General features: G+C 27.9%; 4 protein-coding genes across 6 annotated transcripts in view; 1 reads left to right on the top strand and 3 right to left on the bottom strand.

The window, feature by feature from the left end:
• Positions 1-1,691: 1,691 nt before the first annotated feature.
• On the bottom strand, positions 1,692-4,525 carry LOC101488437 (serine/threonine-protein kinase SAPK2-like). Of its 2 annotated transcripts, XM_004502350.4 has the most exons (9): positions 4,263-4,525; positions 4,028-4,102; positions 3,741-3,842; positions 3,068-3,121; positions 2,882-2,974; positions 2,687-2,779; positions 2,465-2,569; positions 2,237-2,335; positions 1,692-2,136 (listed from the first exon to the last, which is right to left on the bottom strand). In XM_004502350.4, the coding sequence occupies exons 1-9, from the start codon at positions 4,383-4,385 to the stop codon at positions 1,840-1,842; spliced, it is 1,041 nt and encodes a 346-aa protein (XP_004502407.1). In that variant the 5' UTR covers positions 4,386-4,525; the 3' UTR covers positions 1,692-1,839. The 2 variants fall into 2 exon arrangements, with proteins under 2 accessions (XP_004502407.1, XP_004502408.1); XM_004502351.4 differs by lacking the exon at positions 3,068-3,121.
• Positions 4,526-10,565: 6,040 nt separating this feature from the next.
• On the bottom strand, positions 10,566-14,074 carry LOC101515678 (lanC-like protein GCL1). The gene is made up of 5 exons (XM_004502349.4): positions 13,793-14,074; positions 13,493-13,668; positions 12,291-12,402; positions 11,281-11,751; positions 10,566-11,056 (listed from the first exon to the last, which is right to left on the bottom strand). Exons 1-5 carry the CDS (start codon positions 13,928-13,930, stop codon positions 10,715-10,717), a joined length of 1,239 nt encoding a protein of 412 aa, XP_004502406.1. The 5' UTR covers positions 13,931-14,074; the 3' UTR covers positions 10,566-10,714.
• Positions 14,075-15,734: 1,660 nt separating this feature from the next.
• On the bottom strand, positions 15,735-18,085 carry LOC101515126 (uncharacterized). Of its 2 annotated transcripts, none has more exons than XM_004502348.4 (2): positions 17,689-18,085; positions 15,735-17,511 (listed from the first exon to the last, which is right to left on the bottom strand). In XM_004502348.4, exon 2 carries the CDS (start codon positions 17,473-17,475, stop codon positions 15,856-15,858), a length of 1,620 nt encoding a protein of 539 aa, XP_004502405.1. In that variant the 5' UTR covers positions 17,476-17,511; positions 17,689-18,085; the 3' UTR covers positions 15,735-15,855. The 2 variants fall into 2 exon arrangements, with proteins under 2 accessions (XP_004502405.1, XP_004502404.1); XM_004502347.4 differs by having other exon boundaries at positions 15,735-17,518; positions 17,689-18,084.
• A 6,264-nt stretch (positions 18,086-24,349) lies between these two features.
• Positions 24,350-24,890, top strand: part of LOC101491259 (uncharacterized) — a 10,132-nt gene continuing 9,591 nt past the window's right edge. The window contains exon 1 of the mRNA XM_073368840.1: positions 24,350-24,886. Within this exon, the coding sequence (XP_073224941.1) occupies positions 24,746-24,886 (141 nt within the window). The 5' untranslated portion in view covers positions 24,350-24,745. The remainder of the gene's footprint in view (positions 24,887-24,890) is intronic.

Genomic DNA, 24,890 nt, shown 5'->3' with positions numbered 1-24,890 from the left:
GCACTTAGCATTTGCAGGCCGGTAAGACATAGTTCGTTTGGGCCTTTCTCTCAATATTGGTCTGGGCCTTTCTCTCAAATCAAGGTTTAAGTTTTTTTCTTTTAAAATAAGTTTATTTAAATTAAAAGGTTTATTAAAATTTTACATAAAAATAAATTGACAACAAAATTATAGATATAATTGTATGCGCTTGGTATTTTATAGGTTTAGTGAAGATTTAATGAAACTTGAAGAATTTTTGTTGGATGTGATATTATTAATATTTACAATGAACGAATATTAAGATTAACTTTTGATTGAAATATAATGTTTTGGTGGGGAGTTTGGAATAAAATAAAATTTGTAAATAATTTAATTAAGAGATACTTTTTCTTTAACACTTTGATTACCATTGGAATAAGACCTAATAATTTAGAGTTTGATTGAAAGGTAAGTAAATCATGATTCCTGTAAATTTAAAGTTTAATGTATATGTATTGATAATGTAGTAAAATAGACTGACACCAAATGAGATCCCATTATTTAAATATGTTATAAAGATATTTAAATAGTAAAAAAGTAATTGAATATCTTAATCTATTTATATTATCAATCCACACAAATTTAATTTTTTTTAAAAATTAAATTTGTAAAGATTTTATGTAAAAACAAAAATTTATGTAAGTAAATGGTAAAGAAATTTGTAACCATAAGATGATGAATTCGAACACAGCACTAGGTATCCAATTTAACAATATTAATATTTTTTTAAGATTTTTATTTATATCTTAGATTCATATTCAACTCGCATGAGATCTTTAGTTTGAATCCAAAACAAGACGTCAAATCTATTAATATTAATATTTGTGAGTTGAATTAGGAATTAAGAATAAAATTTTAAGAGTTTATTTGTGAGAAAAGTAATAAAAAAGTTTAATATGATTGCATCCCCAAATATTGCCAAAAAATCATTGCATCCCCAAAATTCCACATAAATTAAAAGGATGTTTTTTTTTCAAATAAAGAGAATTTTTAATAATTAGATGGATTAATAAATAAATGTAAATTATAACTTGTGGATATGATCAAAATGATTATGATTATTATTATTATCATTACGATGACTATGAAGAATTATATTATTATTATTATTATTATTATTATTATTATTATTATGATACTTAATTGCCAGTGTTATAGTCCTTTGCAGCAGTGTTCTCAACACAATTCATATGATAAAAGAGATCATAAGGACATTTAATGTATTTTGTTGCGCGTCGGAACCCGCATTACTCTCCTCTCCGCACATAGTGTGTGGGAGAAAAAAAGGCAAAATGAAATGGAATAATCAGCACTTGAGCCGTAAAAGATAGGCACGAGTACAAAAGTCCGAGAGTTTAATTTTTTCAAGCTTTCCAAATTTGCATCCTTGGGAGTAGCTGTAGCTTTATTGCCAAATTAAGATGAAAAGGACTCAGCACTCGAACAAAAAATAACTTTCATATTAGCTTCAAACTTTAAACCACGTCCTCCTCGTGTTATGCAGCATACAATACATAGTGCCCTCTTTCACATCAGAAACCAGTTCTCTACTGCTTTTATGCAATACTGATCGATCACTTATTTATAGTCCCACTTCATATTTGTCTTTATTTTGTTTAAAATCCCAAATAATAAAACAACAAGAGTATATTATATTTATGCACAAGAAAAGCAAAAAAGCCGTGATACCCCTTTATTCTAACTTTTTAATCAGAAAATCAAAAATCAAAATGCACATAAAGAGAAGCATCTTATCTTATCTTACTGTTTGAGAGACAATTGGTCATCAAAACAAAACACAAAAAAACTAATACTCACTCACATATCACACACAAAATCAAAATCATCACTTGTTTCTATATCATTATCAAAATCATCATCTGCATCCATCTCATCAGGATCCATGCCTCCTCCAACAAATTGTCCATCAACTCTTGGACCCTCACCTGGTTTCCTTGCCTCTTGAATTATGGACAGTATTTCCTCAATACTCTGACATGAATCATCCACATTATTCACATCATTTTGTAACTTACTTTTCCCTTCCTCTACAAATTCTGTTGGCAATTTATTAAGGAACCAAGGGTGCATTTTAATTTCTGGGATGGTGATTCTCTGCATGAACAACATAGAAACATATGGTTATAATTAAAACCCCATATATTTTTATTGATTCAACAAAAATATTTATTTAAGAATAAACTAATTATTTTACCTTCTCAGGATTGGCCACAAATATTTGAGATAGAAGATGTCTACAGTCTTTGGAGACTCGAACATAGTCTGGAATTGAATATTGGACCCTAAGAATTCGCTGTCAAAACATCCCCAAAAAATTAAGTGACAAGACACATCTTCAATATGAAGTGTACGTACTAGGCATAAATGACATAGAAATTAATTATAATTATAATGCAAATATGTATTTGCTTAATAAACTAACCTCAATTGTCTTTCTAAAATTTCGTGGATCATCTGGATCTTCAAAAGGATAACCTCCAACAAGCATCACATACAAGGTTACCCCACAAGACCAAACATCAGCAACCTATTCTCAGACAAAAGAATATTTGTGTGGCCAATGTTAGCTACAAATTCTTATAACACCAAAATCAAATTAACTATTATTTAACAAAAAATAAATCAAAATTAGCAGAAAAATTACCTTCCCATCATATTCTCTTCTTGACAGTACCTCTGGTGCAATATATGCTGGAGTTCCTACTGTAGATTTAGGCTGAGAATGCAGAACAGAAGACTGAAAGAAAGAGGCAGAACAATTGGTAACAGTTTTTATCTAACATTTGAATATTTGATATATGTTACTAATTAAATGGAAAAATAAGTGGAAAGTACTTGCCTTGGAGTATCCAAAGTCACATATTTTGAGTTGTGGTGCTGAGCTTCCATCTAAAAGTGTGTTTTCTAGCTTAAGATCTCTATGGCAAATTTCCTGCATCAAAATTTGTTTTTTTTAAACTAGCTAAAATAATTCTAGGACTAAAGAAAAATATTCCCTTAAAGCAAAATGTGACAAGAATAATACCATTGAATGACAATAGCTCACTCCAGAAATCAACTGTTGGAAGAAATATCTTGCCTATACATGCAACACAAGAATTTATAATGCAGACTATTTAATGTGTTACTGTGAAACATTTTTTTTTCCGGTAGATACCATGTACTAGTACGTGATTTTGAAATTAAATTAACCTTGTTATAATAATGAGCATTTATTATTTGAATATGATCATGATAGTTAAAGGAGTTAACATCAGATGAACAGTTTCGGGACAAGTTATCTGACAACTTGCTATTGAAAAATTCAACATTAAGGTATTGGATATAAATTTAGATTACTAATAAAAAAATGATATATAAAGTTAGAAATGACACTTTAACTTTCTTTAATACAAATTGTAACGTGGATGCAATCTAATCCTATTTGTTTTTGTCGAATTAGTGGTAAATAAATTACATAACTAATATAATGGGTTCATGGACAAAAGCACTATAATTAAGTCAACTGAACTTTCAATTATGATAATAATCATCAATTATAATAAATCTAATATGTTTCATATATACAATTTAAATGATAGCTGCAAAAATATTTGATATGGTGGCGTGCAGGTTCGGACACTAGATACCTCTTTTTCTTCACTTTAATGTGTATAAATTTTGCCGCTAAATTTGTTAGGGAAAAAAATTTGATGTACCTCGTCCTCACAGAATCTACCAGCACTGCATATTCTTTCAAATAGTTCTCCCCCTGCAGCATACTCCATCACTATAGCAAGATGAGCTGGAGTACACAGAACCTGCAATCATTTTCCATTTCATCTTAATCATAATAAATATTACTACAGTTAAAGATCAAATTCACAAGTTCCACCTAATCTAGAAAGAAAGAAAAAAATTGCAACAACTAACAAATACAAAAATTATGCTCCCATTCTCTTTACTAGTTTGGAGAAAGTAATAACAAAAAAAAAAAAGTTCTTACCTCCTTAAATCTAATGATATTAGGATGCTTCAAGGACCTATGATTTATAATCTCCCTTTGCACATGCTCATCAATCTGCAACACTCAAATTGTTATATTCCAAAGTACTAGATAACATACATGCATATAACTTTAGGCCAAAAATATATAACTTAAAGCCTAAGATAACCTAAGACAAAAACAGCATACATAGGCAAAGAAATTAAGTGAAAAAAACAAAAAGAAAACTACAAACCTTGAGGCCTCTATCAATGATCTTGACAGCGTATAGTTTACCACTTTGTCTCTCCCTTACAAGCTTTGCTACCCCAAAGTTCCCTGACCCAATACCTTTAATAATCTCATACCTTTCTTCCATTCTTATATTAATAATATTACAATTTACAACAGCCAATTAAGAGTGTTTTTGTGTTGAAGAATATCTGAGCTAGCAAATTGAACAATATTCTCCCTCTATATGTAGAAAATCTCCTTTATTTTTGGCCTCAAAAATTTCAATGGGAAAATGAAAGATGTTTAGCTTTGTTGCAATTTATATCTACAAGTGGAATTTCAATGTGCCTTCACAAAGAGGGCTAAAACAGAAATGACATAAGTAGCACGTGTTCACAATCTACTGGCTCAAATTCTTACGAACTAAAAACAAGTTGATCCGACGTGGTTTCTGATAGATTCTAATGGAAAAAATCACAATTTTATATGACCGTCCCTATTAACATCTAAAATTTAATTAATTTGTCTCGTCCAAATTTTCTTTGGCTTCTCAAAAAAAATATTAATTTGTCTCATACAGGAGTATTTGATGGAGCTGTATTCGATCATCTTAATCGGTATATTATTATAGACAAACGTGTTCAAATTCAATTCAAAATCCTCCGTTGAATGTGATGAATATATCATGTTTGATTATTATACATGCAATTTTTGTATGTATTTTTTTATAATAAAGGTATACATATTTATTTGGAGAGAGGGATGTAATTTTTTATTATGTTCGTATTAAAAATATCTTAAATTGAATGAGACAGTTTATTTTAAATGAAAATTTGATAAAGTGAATGAATCAAATAAATATTATAGTCTCGCACGATTGGTCATGTGTACATAATGTCGATCATTCATTTAATTATCAATAATTGATATCATTTATTTTATTGTCTCAAGTGAATTGTTTAAAGAACGAAAATTTGGCACCAATCTCTTTATATCAATAATATCATCATATTTTATTTTAAATTAAATAGAATTTGACTCATCTTATAAAGTGAAAAATTGATAGAATGAATGAATCATTTGTTGATATTATAATAACTCATAATTAATCGTGTGCAGAAAATATCAATCATTCATTCATTTAATCATTAATAATTGATATCATTTATTTTAGATAAATTATTTAATTTAAAGAACTAAAATTAGTCGCAAATCTCTTGATATCAATAATATCATCATACTTTATACATGAACATATCATCTTTGAAACATCATACTCATAACAACAAATATCTAGTTATATTTATTTTACATATTATCATCTAATCCATTTACAAATTATATATTTCTTTAACTTATGACATTTGAATGTGTATTAACAATCAATATCTTCATAGCATAATTGTAATTTCTACTTCAAAATTTGTCAATCGATAGTTATCGTATTCAACATAACTGTTGTACAGTAAACAAATTATGATACCACATTAACAAGTTATTACATCAATGATAATTGTAATTTTTAGATTCTATATATTTTTACATTGAGCTAATACTATTTGATTTGTGCACCAATATACAGTTACTTCATGACCAATGTTTCATCTTGCAAATATAATTTTTTGGATGTTTACAGTGACTTGGTAGTCATGAGCAACATCAACAACAACCCGACATTTACATTCAACTTTAGTAATAACAAATTTTTGTTGGCATCTAGGTGGTAACATCTAACATTTGAATTTCAACGCCAAAATGGTCAATATATCGTGCCTAATTAGATGTTTGATATTTTTTTGTTAGAGTATCTACTAATTTGTGACCTTATTTTGAAATTGAAACAAAATATGAAACTTTATTCTATTCAATTGAATGTGATTGGTGCAACGTCCAATTGATGCTTATATTGTATAGTATAACTATAAATTATCTCATTTATCTATTCTTTAATTTTATTGACACATTTTTCACAAAATTTATCATATCAATAAAATTAGACAAAATACATTATGTGTTTTTTTAAATTACACGAAAATAACATATTAATTCTTTATCTTTATCTTTTTTCTTTTTGTATCAAATTGATTATTTATCTTTCTTTTGATATCAAATTTGTATATTATATTTGTAAATATTTACACTGATGATTCAATTTTAAAACTAGTACAATTGAAATCTAAAATTCTTCCAAATTTTCGATAAACTCGTCATTCATGTAATTCTCAAGGAGTTTTGATTGCAATAACAATAAGAACATAAACCATCAATCTAAGTTTAAAAAAAAAAACGATTAAATGAGATAGAATTTCAGTGAGATATATATTGTAGTTCCTAAAATTAAACATGAAATTCTCTTAATCGGGATCATGAAATTACATGAAAATTTATTATTTTGTTCTTTATATGATCGATAACAAAACTCGTCATAAAATATTAAAAATTTATAACTAAAAATGATTGAAATGAAATTATGATTAAAAATAATTCAGTACTATAATGTCTACAAACATAAAGAACTAATTTGATTAAAAAAAAATATTTAATTGCAGTTTTGGTCCCTTTATTTTAGTTGAATCATGAAAGTAGTCCCTCCATTTTATTTCTCTCAGTTTTGTTGTCCCAAACAAAATTTTGGTCTAAAATTTGATGAAGTATAATTTTTTAAAGTCGCACTACACCATTTATGATCATAGATTTCTAGTACAATTGTTGCATCATGAGATCTTGAGACATGATGTGACTTAAATAAACGCAAAAGAAAAATGAAATTTCATCAAGTTTTGGACCAAATTTCTGTTTTTGGACCAAAACTGAAGAGAAATAAAATGATGGGACTACTTTCACGATTCAGTAAAATATGGAGACCAAAATTGCAATTAATCTCAAAAAAAATATTAAAAATTTATAGATGGTCCCTCCTCCTACGACAAAATAGTTAAAAAATTAAAAAAAAAATTAAAAGTTTATAGATAGTCTCATTCGAAGATACAATCTCTGCAAAAAAAAAATAATGATCGCATGGTGGAGATGCGATCTCCTAAAAAATGCTATTTTAGTATATATTTTTCAAAGTGTGATATTTCGTTGAATTTTGTTAAAAAAGGATATATAAACCACTCAATTAATCTAATTATTTCAAATCATAAACAAAAGAATGAAAAGAATAGAGGAAAATGAGGTGGACAGTGAATAGAAAGAGAGGCAAGGTGGATGTGGGGCCATTGTGCAATTTGATTTATGCTACGCTATCTATGGGATTGCGAAGGACAAGAAAGTTCGTTTAATTGGCGTTTCCGGGAAGAGAGTGAAAGTGAAGTGAAGGAGAGACGCGTGCGTACAAGAATGTTGTGAATGTAATTACATCAAAAGAGCAAGTTGGGGGCATCTATTATAAATTGGGGTTAGGAGATTCTCACATATCTTTGTCGTTGATTTTTTGTGCTCACTACTCAGCTTAGCTGGACTTTAACCTCTTTTTCATATTATGTATTCGAATATTAAAATTTTAAAATATGCATCTTAAAACAATATTATAATTTTCGTACTTAGCTATATAATAAATGGTCTGTATTAATAATTTTAGAGGGATTGGTATGCACAAAAAATTATTTATCTTTTAATAATTCAAATAGATGGTTCCAACTAAAATATAATTTAAATAAAACTCATAAATTTATAGTACAGCTTTAGACAGACCAAATAAATATGCCCCTTTAGTCAAAAATAAAATAAATATGCCCTGAATTATTGCTCACTCGTGAACGAAATAACCTAGGACTGCTATGATGTTATAAAGTATAAGTGATTCAAAAATAGTGAAGTATTTGTATCTCCATCCTCATAGATATTTAAAAAAAAATATTTCGAGGAAAATTGATGATTTTATTATATTTTTCAATACTACAAAAGATTAATTAAATCACTAAACACATTACCTCTTCTCTCCTTTTTTAGATTCAACTATGTTATTGTGTGAAACACATTTTCAAGATTCATAGTGTGAAACCTCCTTCTTTAATTCGTGAACCTAAACAAACCAAACAGAATTTGATTCTGAAAAGTTCCAATGCCTTAGATGTTGGCTATTGCTTATGATGTAGCTGCGCTTGATCTCAAGGGTAAAAATGTTGAATTGAATTTTCCTAATTCTTTCTTCTTTGCCTGCTCCTGCTTCTTCCTCTGTCGTGATATTCAATTGGGGTGCTGCAGCTAAAGATGCACTCGTGAATGAAGGAAACATGCAGCAGCACCACTAGAGTTTTTTCAAGTGGAAATGAAAACAATAATAGTGTAAATGAATTTGTTGTTGAGGATTTGATCTTTGATAAATAATGTTATTGTTAAAGGGGAGAGGAAAAGGTATAATATGTTTAGGCAATTATTTAATTTTTGTAATATTAAAAAAAAATATATTGACCAACTGTTGCGTAAATTTTATTTAACGGAAGAACTTAACTTAAAACAAAATTAAGTTTAGGAACTCAATCACAAAACCTATTTTTAAAAGTTTTCAAATAGTCTAGAAAGCTACAAATTAATTAAATCTATATAAAAATTGATTGACGATGTTTTCGCTGATGATTGCAGCAGGATAGCGATGCTTTTCTTTAAAGGAGGAAAAAATAGAGTGATTTTTTCTCTATCTTTCTTAATTCACATTTATATCTCATATTTCTCTCAATATTTTAATTATCATTATAAGAGACGCATAAACACTAAAATTACTCTACCTTTTCCTAAGGTCTTGGATCTATTTCCGGTTGCAGTGGTAGTGATAGATTGTGTAGTGGTAGATTATTTTATGTGTAACAGTACACAAATGGTTAATCGCCGTTGTCAATATGCTGTTCTACCACTTATTGTCGTTGCCATCATCATTCTCAAGAAAAATGTATTATTGTACACTGCATTGGGTGTATATATCTTTGAAAATAAGTTTTACATAAAATAATAAGATCAATATATATTTTACAAGAGAATAAATAATGCAAAGAGAATGATAAATAATGTGTTGTTAGTATTATTAATTTGATAGAAGATTTTTTTTATATATATTTTTTTAATCAAAACTCTTCGTTATACTATATACATTGAAATTTATCAAGGCAGCTCTTCATTATACTATATATACATTAAAATTTATCCAGGCAGGACCATTTGAATTATTTTCATTTTTTATGCTAAAGATGTTCATCCTAGGGATACATCCACGTGTGTTACTATATTTTTTTAATAAATAATTAATTGTTAAGTTTTTTATATTTTTTCTATTTTGTAGTCTATTACAAATAAATTAGCAACTCCATTATATTTTGTTAACAATTTTTTTCTTCTATTTTACATCTTAATAAAATAAATAAATATTAATAAAATAAAATATATTAAATTAAAAAAAAATACATCTGACATATACATATAAGAACAATAAAAATTAATTTTATTAAATTAAAATAGTTTTAAAAAATATTTAACTATAAAAATTAATTTTATTAAATTAAAATAGTTTTAAAAAATATTTAACTCTGACGATGTAGGTAAAAATGTACGAGTAATAGAAAAACAAATATCATGTTAAACATATATATGAAAATGTATTTTCTTTTTGTTATGTAATGTATTTTTTTAATTTAATATATTTTATTAGATTTTATTAATGCAATTTAATATTTTTATTTATTTTTTATTTATTAAAATGTAAAATAAATAAAAAGTTATTAATAAAATATAATATAATAGAGGAAGTTGTTAGAAATTATAAAACGTTATTTTTTTTATATCTACTCAACTACATTAATATATTTATTTAATTTTATTTATTTTTTATTTATTAATTTAATGATTATTTGTTATCTACTTAACTATATTAATATATTTTATTTGATTTAATTAATGTGATTAATTATTTTTTATTTTTTATTTATTAACTTAATAATTATTTGTTAAAAAATATGACAAACACATGAAAGGGATGCGACTTCTTATATAAAAAAAATGTTTTTATAAGTTTTAATGAAGGATATATAAAGAGTTTAAATTGAAAAAACGATAAGGAAAAATACCCGTTTAATAAATGTAGAAAAAATTGAGGTGTAAATATGTTATTATTGTTTTTAAAATATCTCGTGCAGTTCAACATTTCTCAAAAGCCATAAAATGTAGATTTCATCAATTTAAGAATCCCACTTTCAATTAAAAAATACACTTACTCTAACGGGCACGAGAGTTTCACCTTTTCCGATGTGGTAGCTCTTAATCTCCATTTTATATCAGTACACAAACACCATGACACTTACCAGTTGCTACTTTAATCAAGAGGGCAAGGTAATTTTGTATGTAATAAAACAAGTCTTATATTATCCAATATTTTAGTACACATCATCATTTAATCAATACCATCAGACCCCATGACCAACATGCCATATATTCACACAATATATTCCCATTACAAAATAACAGTTATCTCTATAAAACCATCTATAATTCATACCCTGGAAACCTAGAATTAGCAGGTGCAAGCAAATCAAACCAGAGGCATGCTGTCCCAGCAAGTCCATGGAAGAGAGAGTAACCATTGGCACCCATAACATCTTGCCCTTCAGCTGCAAGAACTCTAGCATTATCATACAAGAAGCAAGAGAATGATTTTGCCCTCTCCACATATATAGCGTCTTTGGTTAGTTTGTAGAGGGAAAGGAAGGCGTAGGCGTTTCCGGATACACCATCAGCAAGTCCTACCTTCTTCACCAATCCATTTTTCCACACAACTTCCCCTGCTTCTATTGCTGCATCTCGTAGTTCTCTGTCACTTGGAAAAACCTGCAAACACATAACATATATCCAAAGTTGTTGTCACATGGTATATATATAGAGCCTACAACTACAAATTACGCAATGTGTCATTGAAAACACATAACATATATCCTGTTTTTGTCTTTGTTTTTATTTTCAATTAAAGAACTGTCATTTTCATCTCTATTTTGAAACAGTTATGTATTATCTTTTGAGTGAATCACAATTTGTTTTGGAAACTAGTTCATTACCTGTGCTGCTTTAGACAATGTAATGGCCATTCCAGTTGCACCATGACCCCACTGCACCAACTTATCTCTTGGATTCCCTTCACTTGAAGGGTAATTTCCACTGTGAGGGAAACGTTTACTTATCAAATATCTCAAAGTTCCCTTAACATCTTCAGCATCCTCACTTGGAAGTGGAAAATGAAGGAGCACATGAAGAATACCAGCAACACCATTTGCTGCACCTAAGTACCTAGTCCCATGCCATCTATACATCAATGGACAGTCTTTAATATCAGAAGCTCCTGCTCTACCACCAGCCAATACTGCATCAATAATAGACATTAGAATATCTTTGGGCACTGTGTCTTCTCCTAGGTGTTTGTTTACAAACAATGCGGCCCATAAGAATCCAGCTCGTCCGTATAGAAGATCGTATGACATTCCGAAACCGCCTTCCTCGGGTCCAATAGGCAAGGCTCTCTCTTTTGCAACCTGCTTATTAATGGTAAGGGATGGTCAGATTTTTGTATTATAATGCTGCATATAACTGATCAAATTAGTCTGTGAGCTGTTAGCTCAGTTAAAAGAGTTTAACTTTCTGATGGAATCAAATCCTCTCAAACAATAGTAAGTTTGAAAAATAATCATTGATATTACTTTTATTAATAATAATTCTTTCTACCTCAATTTTGAAAAATGATCAAGACTAATCCCATTATTGGTCCTACACTCCTACTTCCATGTGGTCACAAACTTATTTTAGTAAGCAGGCCCATCATGATAGATTATGGAGAAATGTTCATCTAAGAGCTTGTGAAGCTAAATAAAAAAATCCAATTGAATCAAATTTCAAATTCAAATTCCATATTAATTTGGACTTTAGTCCTTATGTTTAGAGACAAATTACTGTCTGTTTCATACTAAAATTCAAACAAACAAGAGGTCAGCTGACGGTGGATTGATTAATAAGGGCCAAATGTGCAGGTGTGACATAGGAATTGAGTGTTACTACTATTGAATATTGATCTTACCTCAACGAATAGACCCAAAAACAAGTCACGCTTATTGAGGTCCCCCATGTAATTAGCAACAACAGCTCCAAGTGCATATACGCCTCCTCTACCACACAAAAATGTCACGTGTCTGCAACAAGTAGTCAAGTGTAATTAATATATTAATTTTGTTAGTTATATCTGTTTTTTCTTTCGGTTACGTTCAAACAGGCTATTTAAAACTCAATTCATGTAGGTAAGTGTTTGGGTGACTAGCAAATTGTGTTAACATATTTTGGTTAGAGATTTAGTAAAAGACAATTATGATTTAATTAAAGTACTTGTTTCACACTATAGCTGCATTGTTTATAAAAATCAATACGATGAAAAGGACATCAGATAGAACTTTAATTTAATTTAATTTAATAAAAAAAAAAGAGATAAATTGAAATGACCAATCTTGTAATTTGAAGAAAAAGTTGTTTATGCAAGTTGAACAATCTTGTAATTGACTTTTTTTTTTTAAACACGCACTTATATTCAGGGAATTACTTAGTCTAACTTATTCAATAATACTACTATGAATTTTATTTTGGAAGAACTTGTCAATTAACATCTTTTAATGCACACCTATATTTAGAGATGAAATTAAGTAGTAATCATTATTCACCTAATCAATATTGAATCCAGGAGTCAGGAATCTTCCAAAATTGCTTGAAAGTTACTTTAGGTACCCTTTTCTATAGGAATTTCCCATTTATACCACTATTTACTATTGAAAAAAAAGAAAAATGTAAATTCATTTAATTATCTTAACTCAATTTTATTTATCTATGATTCAATTATCAATCACACTTTACCTTGCAAATAAGCTTGTACTCTAAATTTCTAATTATGCTGTTAATAAAAAAAAAATCTAATTCATCAAAAAAATATAATTATACTAACTGCATACACGCAAGAAGATATTCCAAAAAATAAAATAAATAATGGTGTTATTTGCATTTTATTTTTAATTTTCCCAATTTCATAGATGTGTTAAAAGAAGAATTATTTTATGAAAATAGAAAACATACCATAAATACATAAAATGTGAATTAAAAACGTAATCACAAAAAGATTTCTATTTAAAACCAATTAAAATTGACTCCTAATGATAACTTTATACGTTTTGTTTTTTGGGATAAGATAAGTTTATACTTAAGAGTGGCACCCAAATAAAAAAAAAGAGTAAAGAGTACCTGAGGGAGGCACGTGCAAGAGTGGCACATGTGTCAACAATCTCCGAACATAACAGCAAGTCCTTATGGCAACCGGTCACCTCATACGATCTCAGGCAAGTAAAAGCCGTGCCAAGAAGACCCGTATAAACCGTTGGATCAACCACTTCTCGCCGATTCCAACTCACCTCCACCACCTGCATACCCATAAATAATTTCACTATGTTAGTAACATTTTTCCTTTTCAAAATCAATTCCAATACTCTAAAATGCAAAACCCAAACAAGAAAATGAAACGAACTACAATTTATCAACACGTGCCTCATCCTTGAGAGAAATCGCGGCTTTCAAAAATGTTTCACTAGGAACTGAAAGGTTTACAGCCGTTGGATTAATGATCAAATCCGAAGACTCGTGTTTACCCTCATCGTGTCCACCTTCAATCACCGAAGATGTCATTGTCTCTGAAATTAAAGAGAGAGAGAGAGAGAGAGAGAGAGAGAGAGAAAGCGAATTTTACAATTCAATTGGTAAATAAAAACTGGAAGCAGAAGAAGAATAATAGATGAAGGTAATGACCCAATCCAAGTGAATATATTCGGTTGCTTGTTTGCAACTTTATATTACTATATGCTGCGGTTTGTGGGAAGAAGCAAACGTGTCGAGATATGCTTCTATGTGGTAGCGGTGTACGGAAATACAATACACCTACTTGCCACGTAAGCAACTTTTTTAAAAACACAATTTCATGCGAATCACGTGGTGTTCTGGATAAGATATTTTTCCTGCTCCTAATATGGCTGTTGGGGTACAAGATTAGAAACATCATGTCCCGTCCGATAACTATTTTGCAATGGAAGGAGTAATGAGTGATTTCTTTGAATTTTTGTAACAAAGCCCATGGTAATATTTTATTCTATGACCCGTCCGTATTCTAAACGTGTTTCATACCTAATTTATCACTGATTAAGCTTAGGTATCAAATTTTTTTGGGCACTAATCTTAGGTATCAATTTAAAGGTATAATAATAATAAAGTATAAAACATGATAAAAAAAACTGTCGACATCTATTTATTTAATCAGTGAAAATAAATATTTATATATTTAATATTCTTTCTGCTATGTAATGAATTACTCGTTATTTCTAAAAATAAATGTTATTTTTTAATTAATAATGTATAGTCTAATTTGTACTATAAACATTGCTTTAAATTTAATATTTTTTTATTTTACATTAATATTATGGTGAATACACCTTGATAAAAATATTTTAATAAAATTATTATTATTTTTATTTATTTAAATTTATATGAAATTGTGGATTGAATCAATTATTATAGACCGAAAGAAGTAAATTAATACTATTTTGGAAGAAAAATAACTTAATAAATTTATATGGAATGTGAAACCAATCAACTCAATCTTCTCTGAATTGGTATGAAAAGGCATTCAAAAATTATTCTTTAAAAGTTTGCAGTATAAAAATCATTTTATCTAAATAATTAATCAAAGTCTCATACTATTTGATGTAGAAGTTAACTATGACAGATAGGTACATATATAACGAATACATGATATGGCGTTTTTAAGAAAAATAAGAGAGGGTGTGTCAATTCTCTTTAGACTTTCTCTGTTTTTTTTGTTTTTGTGAAATTTCGTTTAGACCTTAAAATGTTGTAAAAATTTAACCGTAAACGAACTCGATCTGCATCTCTCATCACCAACAGTCAAGGACTAGCAAAAGAGTTGGATAAAATATATAACATTTCTCCTTCTAATTTGATCATATATCTTGTACTTTGATTAAAATTTAATAACAAATAAGTGATTAATATTAAAGGACTAGCAAAAGAGTTAAAAATATATAACACTGAATTGGTTAAAGATTTAGTAAATGTTGATGCAGAAAGTGTTGATTTTCCTTTTGTCTTACGGCTTATGTTTCTGAATTGTATGCCTACTCATGTATTTAGTGCTCTTAAATGTGAATCCTAATATTTTCTATTAATGAAGTGAAGAATTGTAACTCTTTTATTTTGCACACTTAAAAAAAAATTGGTTTGACACAAGAAATTGGAGCCTACATTAGTTAATATTTATCATCAAATGTAAGATTGAGCTAGAGCCATAATTTGCAATATGAAGACGACTAGCATAAAGTTGCATTAGTCAATTTTCAACACATGACTCCCTACATGTACATACTCAGTTGTATATTAATAATCATATTGCATATACTCTATCAACTTCACAAGAATGAGGTCTCAAAATAGGTGTATGCATAATCTGTGAAACTATGTACACATCAAACAAATACAAAGTAAAACAATATAAACATTATTACAATACAGTCTAATAGTATTTTATCCTTGAAGAATCTGCATTACGTTTGTAGATGTTCCTCATGGGAAAGTTCTTTTCGGTGAAAATGATGATTAGTATTTTTTCTCCTTATAAGATCACCAAATCTTTTCAACAAAGCTTTACTTTTTCTGTTGTTTCTATCACCCTCAGATTCATCAAAATGCGATTCGTCATAATGTTCAAAATCATCTGGAATTCCCATGTCCACATCATGATGCGATTCCGAATCAGATGAATCAACTTCATCGAATATTGAACCCCTTAACGTATCATCTTCTCTAATATCTTTGTTAACCTCTAATTCATTTCCCACTTTGTGTTGTTGCTTATGTGTTGTTATCATGTCTTTTAAATTAAGGCTAAAAGTTTTGCTTAAACTCTTTGATTCTCTATGTTCTTTATGATGATCGCCTGAGTTATGCGCCTTCGCTTTTTTACCCGATTCCTTATCCTCCTTTGTTGTCGATTTCTCAATATCTTCATTTTTAAACTCTTTTGTTGATGATTCTGATAGCATTCTTTTCAACTCGATGATATTCTCAAATGATGCAGCTTCATGAATTTTCAACGTCTCATTCTCATGAACAAGCAAACTGAGACTATCTTGTAGTCTAGCATTTTCAGCTTTTGCAATTTCAGCAGCTTCTTTTGCTACATTAGCTTCATTCAAAGCTTGTTTTAGTATATCACGCAGCTTTTGATTCTCTTCTTTTGAAACCTTTGTTTTATTCTCAGCTTCTTTGAGCAAATCAAGTAGTCTTGTTGTTTCTTGTTGTGCAAGCAACCTTTCCTCGTCAGCTCTTTTAATACAAGTCACAAACTCAGTTTCTTTCTCATTCCATGCCAAAAGTGATTCTTCAGCTTCTAATCTCAATCGCTCGGCCGTGTTTTTGAACCTATCAGCTTCTTTTCTTGTCACATCAAGAAGCTCTTTGTACTTCTCTTCTGTGTTTTCCAACATTGTTTTCCAACGCTCGGCGTCTCCTTTCGTGTGCTCTAGTTCGACTTGGCTTAAGGTTAATTTCGCTTTCACTTGATTAGCTTCTGTTGCTACTTCTTTTAATGCAAATGCTAAATCATCCATAGCTTTCTTGCTATTTTCTTCTGCTTTTGTTGCCGATATCAATTCGCTTTTAAGTAAATCCAATTCTTCAACTAAATTTTTCACCTTCATAGATGGTTCATCTTGAGTTTCATTTAACTTCTTTTTTGGTAACTCTTGTTCAATTACTTTCATACCCTCTAAGCCTTTGATATTGTTGGTTTGGTTTGAACCTAATTGAAGTGTCTTTAATTTTTCTTCAAGAGAAGAAATCTCAAGCCTTGACTCTTCAAGCAAAATCTTGTTCTGCTCAAGCTGTTTTGTTTGCATCACCAATGTATCAAACAAATTCGATTCGGATTCTTTTCGCTTTTCCAATTCAGCCTCTGATTCTTGAATTTTCCTCTTGTAATCAGACAATAATGCCATTGTGTTTTCATCTAATGGTTCAGTGTTGTTTTGTGGCACTGAATTAATCCTCTTTGTGGATATTACTTCATTAACCTTGGCATTGGTTTTTTCAGATGCCGATTTTCTCATATGATTCTTCGTGTGACTCTCGTCATGTTGATCCATACGATGTTGTTGTTGTTGCATTATTGGAACCTTGTGTGAATATAATATACTCACGAACTATATCCTTTTTCAAAAACCACAATTATATTACAACAAATCAAAATAAGTATCTATCATTATTTAGAAGGATAAACATAAAAGTTTCAATTTCAACAATCATTGGCGCAATCATGACTACAGTTATCACAAAAAACAAAAGAAAATATAAAAGATAAAAAACTATGTATGACTCACATGGATTTGGTGGTGTTGTTCCAAAAGGAATTGGGCGCAATGAAAGAATATGTTGAAGCAGCAGAAAATAAGGAAATGAATGATTTGAGAAGTAAAGGAGGATTGGAAAAATATCCTTAGGAAGATATTGTGGTTGACATGTTTAATTGTTTATAGGCAAATCGTGAATTTAGGAAAGTTATATTATTAGGATGTTGGAAAAATAATAAAACAGGAATATTGGAGAATCAGAGGAAAAACAGGGGTTTGGTTTTATAAAAATCCGAGGTTGACGGGGTTTCTTTTGGAGTTGTTGTGGTATTAGTTTAAGGAAGATGAGAGGAAAATCTATGAAATTGAATGGAATTGTTGGGTAGATATATTGGACAGAAACAACGTCCTTCATCGTTAAGAATAAAGCATGAAAATAAACTAAATTACAATTTTATTTATTGAATTGCAGCCTTCAACCGGCTGACATAGTCCATATTAGACTAATTATTTTTTTATATGACAAACGGAAAGGAACAAACATGTACTCCATCCCATTTTGGTCTTTTATAAGTATTTTATTTTTTGTCATATTTGAAAAATTAAGATGTAGATGATAACTATAAAGTATTTTTATCTTTATTTATTTAATTAATTAACTCAACTTTAAAATCTCTATAACTATAAACAATTTTAAACTCTAATTAATAATCTATGTTACTATCAATTTATCTTTCCTTCACTTTACATTTATAATAATTAGAATATAATAATAATTAATGAGAATAGTTTAATAAATCACTGTTATATCTCTTTTATTTATTATGTTTTTTAATTTATGTGAAATAGTCGAATACGACAATTATTTTGTGACGAAAAAAATAATAATTATTGAAAAATATCATAAATAAAGAACAAGATCAATATTAAAAAAAAAAAAAATTAGACGTTCAACCGGTGGAAGTACCATTTCAAAATTCAACAAAGGTAAAAATAATGGTAATAAGATATTATTTTTTAACATTTTAATATAATATATTAAATAATATTAAACAAAAAATAACATAAAATTCGAAACAATATAACTTGATAAGTTAACTTCACATAAATGTGTCCAAATTCATACTATATTACATATAAAATGTCATAATATATTTATTTGCAACTATAACAATAATATTTATAAATAGAATTACTATTTTATTACCTCCCACCTTTGCAGTGCACTATTCTAGTATCAATCTGTTCTAATTATATATATAGCTTTATCATTAATTTACTTCAATATGGCCACTAAAAGTAACTGAAAGTACTTGAAAAATGTAAAACATTTTTTTTTTCCTAGCAGTTTTTTATAAAATTACTATCTGAACGGATTTGAGGTCAATAGAATCAGATGAAAGGCTGGTTCTTAGTTTAACCAATTGACATGTTCGGTCGGGTTCTCATACTATTGGGTATGGTGTAATATTGATTTTAAAGTTGTACATACACTATTAATTTAGAGTAATATTGAAATAAAAAATGCTTGATTGAAAGTATATACATATTGAGAGATAAAAATAATGATATGTTAAACTGATAATATAAATCAAATAGACAGATAGAGATAGAATGATGTTTTTAAATTAGTGTATGAAATTTTGAGGTGTACATGACTACTATTTTAAAATAAAATAAAAACAAAAATGTTAATTAAAAAATCAATATATATTATATTAATTTTTAACTAAATATAATTAATTTTTTAATTTTTATTTTTATTTTATTTCGTGAAATTACTATTTTAGAGTAAAGTGACAATTAATAAGTGTATGAGACTGATTTGAGTGTATAAGAGTGATGTGAGGTGTTATAACTGTCAATTAATTTACAGTTAAAATGAATAAATGACGATCATTTTATAACGACTTAAGTGTAAGAATTTGTTATTACTATTTACTAGATTAATAAAGATAGTTACACTAATCTGACAGAAAGTCTAAATATGATCAATAAATACATGTAAATAAATTCCTTACTATCTATTAAAGGAACTATTAATTGGATAAAAAAAAGGAACTATTAAAAGTTCATATTATATATTTGTATTTGAAGAGAGGTTTACATTTTAATTAAAACTTACTGAATCAGTCTTTCAGATATTATAATTATTATTAATTATTAATATTATTTATTTTAATTAAACTATAAAATATAAACAAAAACAAAAATAAATCAGAAAGGCTGTATTTCACATATATAGTATATGATATTTTTGTATCAATTATCGGAGACTTAATTTGATGTATTAATTATAGGAGATTTTAGATTTTTTTCCTTAACCTTCTTACCTTCTTTAAGTCTCTCAATGTACATCCTCTTCTAATTATTAAACATACGATTCTCCAATCTCTCTTTGTTCCTTTGCTAACTTTTCTGTCTCATGTATCGCAGTTCTGAAATATTTTCCGCTACCCGATTTATGTTCATGAATCCCAAAAAATTGGGGTTCTTTCAACTATTTGAGGTCTTATTTTGTACTACTAAGTTACACACAAAAAACTTTGTACACAAGTGGCTCGTGTTTGTTCCGCTGCTGGCACCAACTTTGTTGTAGTTGGTTGCTTATCCATTGAAATATATTGGCCTAACAATTGAGTTGTTTTTGAACCTGGTTTGTGGCCACTATAACGTTTACAAGATCGTTTTGAACTTTCTCCGAGGTTGTCTTCTTAATTACTTTTTTTTGTCAAATTTTTAAATGCTTTTTGTATGCTTATATTTAACTTTATCTTTAGTTGATACACCTTCTCACTAAGTGCTCAACCTACTACTGGTTTTGACAAGTTTCTATATATAAATGGTGGGTCCAATCAATAGCTCAACTACATTGATTTTTATATTAAACTTAAATTATTCTTATAAAATTCACAACTTATAAGTTGGAATATATCTTTCATTTATAAATTTATTTTCTGATCAAACTCTTAAAATTCATTTTTTACAAGACTTCACATTCATTTTTAAATAGACTTTACACATTCTTATTTATTATTGATTGGATGTTAATGTATATTATATAGGTGGTGTGACCTACTAGAATTCATATAACAATTGATTGGATGCTAAATTTGGATTATTTCAAGTTTTTTATTTATTTATTTTTTTATAAATTTTATTTTATCGAAAAACTGTCTACGGTTAATTAGCCTTTGATGTTTATAATGAATAAAATTTCAGCAGATTATGTGTCAAATGTTGGTCATTTAGAGAAGAGTAAATTATTGTTACACAAATTAGAACATAAATATAATATTGTATAAAATACATTAGATAAAATTTTATTTTTTATTGAATATGAAAATATTGTATTTATATTTTATTTTATATGAAATTTTACGTTTCAATAATATTATTAAGTTGGATAAAAGCATGAATTTAAAGACCCGATAAAATGCTCGCTTTGTGTATGATGGCTTTCTAAAGCATCTTATGAGAATCAAGCTTTTCTATGTGATATGTTCAAAATCACCGGAAGGTATAAATTTGTATTATAAAAACTCTGTTATATATAATTAGATTGGTTAAATTACAGTCCCTTAACTTAATTTTAGTCTTTTATCTTTTTTTTTTTCTTTTCGATTTAGTCATTTATTTCTAAAAATATCAAATAAAGTATGAAAATATGAGTTTATTTGAAGATTTGCGTTACGAACGAATTTGATGAAATTTGTATTATATTGAAGAATATAATTAATTTTATGAGTTTTGATTGAATTTTTTTTTTATTTTTGTATAAAAAAGGATAACATTGTTGAAATTTTAAAACATAAAATATCGCATTATCACTTAAAATTAAAATAAAGGACCAAATCGGAAAAAAAAAAAAGGTAAATGACTAAAACGTTACTTGAAATTAAGTTAAGGGACTACGAATGTAATTTAGCCAATTAGATTTTTTCTTCTTCTTAATTATTAATTTTATCCCATAATAATTGAATCATTTCATACATATTAAAGAGAAGAAAAAAATAAAAATAAAAAAAATAATATTACTTTTAATAAATTATTGTTGTTAAATATAGATAAATTATCAATATCATAAATACATAGTAGAAAATATTACATTAGAAGTGGTGAAAATAGTATTAATTAAAAATACAGTTGTAAAAAATGTATTAAAAGTTGAAAAGGCCATCAATTTTAAGACAAATTTTTTTGTAAATTAATTAATTATTGTGAGTCAGAGAAAATATATATTTTTGTTCACACCCCTTAATTAGTTTCTTTTGAAAGGGCCGATAATTAATATGTGTCTATTGTGTCTTTGCTTTTTAAATTAAGTTTTTTTTACATACTTGGTAAGTTTTAAAATTAATTTTTGAGGTATATTATATATCTATCTCAATTAATGCTTAACTTTTTTGTGCTCTTGTATAAATAAATGAAATTCGTGGCATACGGTGACTACCGGAATGGTAATAAACAAGTCGAAATATTTACTAAATAAACATCATGGGTTGGCCAAAAGAAATCGAAACAAATAATCACAGTCATAATAAACATGTAGCCTATTATGCCATTAGAGATTTACTAAATAAACATTTGAATGGAAATGATAAAAGCAAAGTTTGTTGTGACTGGTCATAGTCTAGGTGGAGCTCTTGCAATTCTATTTGCTTCAATATTGATGATGCACGAGGAGAAGTTTCTTTTGGAGAGGCTTGAAAGGGTGTACACATTTGGTCAACCAAGACTTGGAGATGCAAATATATTTGCTGAGTATATGGAAGAAAATAATTTGAAGAGGAATGGGGTTGAGTTTTGCAGGTTTGCTTATAAGTTATTACATTGATATTGTTACTAGGTTGCCTTATGATCATAAGGATACCATGTTTAAGCACTTTGGTACATGTCTTCATTTTGACAGAAGCTATAATGGCAAGGTGAGTCATAATTTCAACTTTTTTTCTTTCTTGTGAGCCTTGTCATTTTACAAAAATGTTTCAACAACATCCACTTGTTTTCTACAAAAATATAGTTAACTCATCTTAATAGATAATTAATTTAAATTAAGTTAACAATTATGATGAATCATTTAATAGATTTAACCACGTTTTTTTAATTTAAATTAATCATCGACTTAAGTGAATTAACTACATTGTTGTACATAATTAATTAAGTGACACACAAGTGTAAAAAAATAAACATGTAGCAATAATGTTTTATTTAATATATTTTTTAGTTGTTTCGAAAAAAAATTAATGTTTTATTTATCAAACACATTATTTTACCTCAACTACATTTAGATTTTTTTATTAGCTTATATATAATAATTTTATCAAAATAGTAGATAATAAATAAAATATAGACACCAAGACTTATTTATTGGTAATAATTATTTAAATTTAATTCAATCACCAAAACCAACATAGAGGTGGATTTAAGTCTCTAAATAAATTAATCTCAATTATCTGGAACAATACTAATAAATGAATCCCAATTATAGATACAAGTATGGTGTCTAGATATGGATATGAGTATGAAGAAGGATGGCTTTTAAAACTCTTTAGACTTGCAGGCTCGGCATTTCCTGGATTATACTATTAACTGTTTTGATCATTTATATATCCAAGTTGACATACTTATCTGTTTTTTTATTTATTAAAACTGATATAAATGACTTATGTGACTAACAAAACTATAATTAAGAGACCAAAATAAAAATTAATTAAGAGGCCAAAATAAAATCTAAAAAACATTAAGAAACAGAAAACTAATTTAAGCTTAACTAAACTAACCTCAAAGTTTTAGTTACATGTTAGTAGTATATTTCTTAATACTATTGATGTAATAATTAATTCGTTTATAAAAAATTGTGAATAACTGACTCTTTCAATTTTTAATATATTTTTTAATTGTATCTTTTAATGAAAACTACTTACATTACTTTAAATTTATAATATTTTATTATATATTTATGATATTAATAATATATTAATATTTAATAAAATAATTTAATAATAATAATAATATAATCTCTTTTATTTATTCACAATTTTTAATATCTATTAAATAATCAAATGACTTAGTTATTATATAATAAATGAAGTAATTAATCAGCTATAATTTCTTATACTAATTATAAGAGGCGATTTATAGATTTCTTTTGTTATATAATAAAAATGTATGGCACTTTTTAACTGTATCGGTGATTGAAATTTCTTTTATATTCAATTTTATTTTCTTAGAAATTTGTCTTCGTAATTTAGTTTTTCATTTTCTTAGAAATAAACATTTGTTGCTGATTCTAGTAAATTATTTTGAAGATTTATTTAATAATGTAAAGAAAAATATAAACTATTTTGTATTATTTTATTGTAATAAAAATTACTTTTTAAAAAATATAAAAATAATATTTTAAAGTTAGTGAAGACAGTTTTTAATTTGAAAGGAGTTATAAATTCTATTTAAAAAAGAAAGTTATAACAAATATATAAAAACTATAAAAAATAAACTTATCGACCTTTTCCAACAGTTATTTATTTATTATAATTAAATGAAAGACAAAAGCTGATCCTTCTTTTTACGAAACAAAAGTAAGTCTTAATTTGGTGATTTACTTCAATTTATAATAAAAATTAGTATAAAAAAATGAAAATAAAAAATAATTAAAACACCGACGGAAAAATAAGAACTTCCGTACAGTTACATTTGCGTTTTATGAACGTGGTAACAACAAGGAAGAGAAAACTTGACTCAGGGGAGAACACTTGTAGCATAAGCGAAGATTGAACAACTACTTTTTTCGTCGGAAACAAACGCCGTGTGGCAACCGTCTTAACTTAACCCTACCTACCTACCTACGCCGTTTGGAGCTTGAGAAAGGTCCCATCCATTTTTGACCCAAAAAATTATCAAGCTAGCTCCCGCTTCAAGGGACGCGTGGCGGGCCAAGAGGTGGTGCTAGTTTGAGCGCGTAGCTATAATCGCCACCTCGTTTCTGCGATTCCAATTTTGCAATCGATCTATGATCTATTTCTCCGATCATTGTTGCTGATATCATTAAAGTGTGTGATAAAGAGAAAGAGAAAGAGAGGGAGAGATGTGGGTGTTTTACCTGATCTCGCTTCCTCTTACAACCGGCATGGTGATTTATACGCTGAGGTACTTCGCTGGTCCACATGTTCCTCGCTACGTACTATTCACCGTTGGATATACTTGGTTCTGTTCTCTTTCCATCATTGTCC

Source organism: Cicer arietinum, chromosome 5 (assembly GCF_000331145.2).
Source record: "Cicer arietinum cultivar CDC Frontier isolate Library 1 chromosome 5, Cicar.CDCFrontier_v2.0, whole genome shotgun sequence".
Taxonomy (NCBI): domain Eukaryota; kingdom Viridiplantae; phylum Streptophyta; class Magnoliopsida; order Fabales; family Fabaceae; genus Cicer; species Cicer arietinum.
Note: the sequence above shows the minus strand (reverse complement) of the source record. Positions and strands in the feature narration are given on the sequence as shown.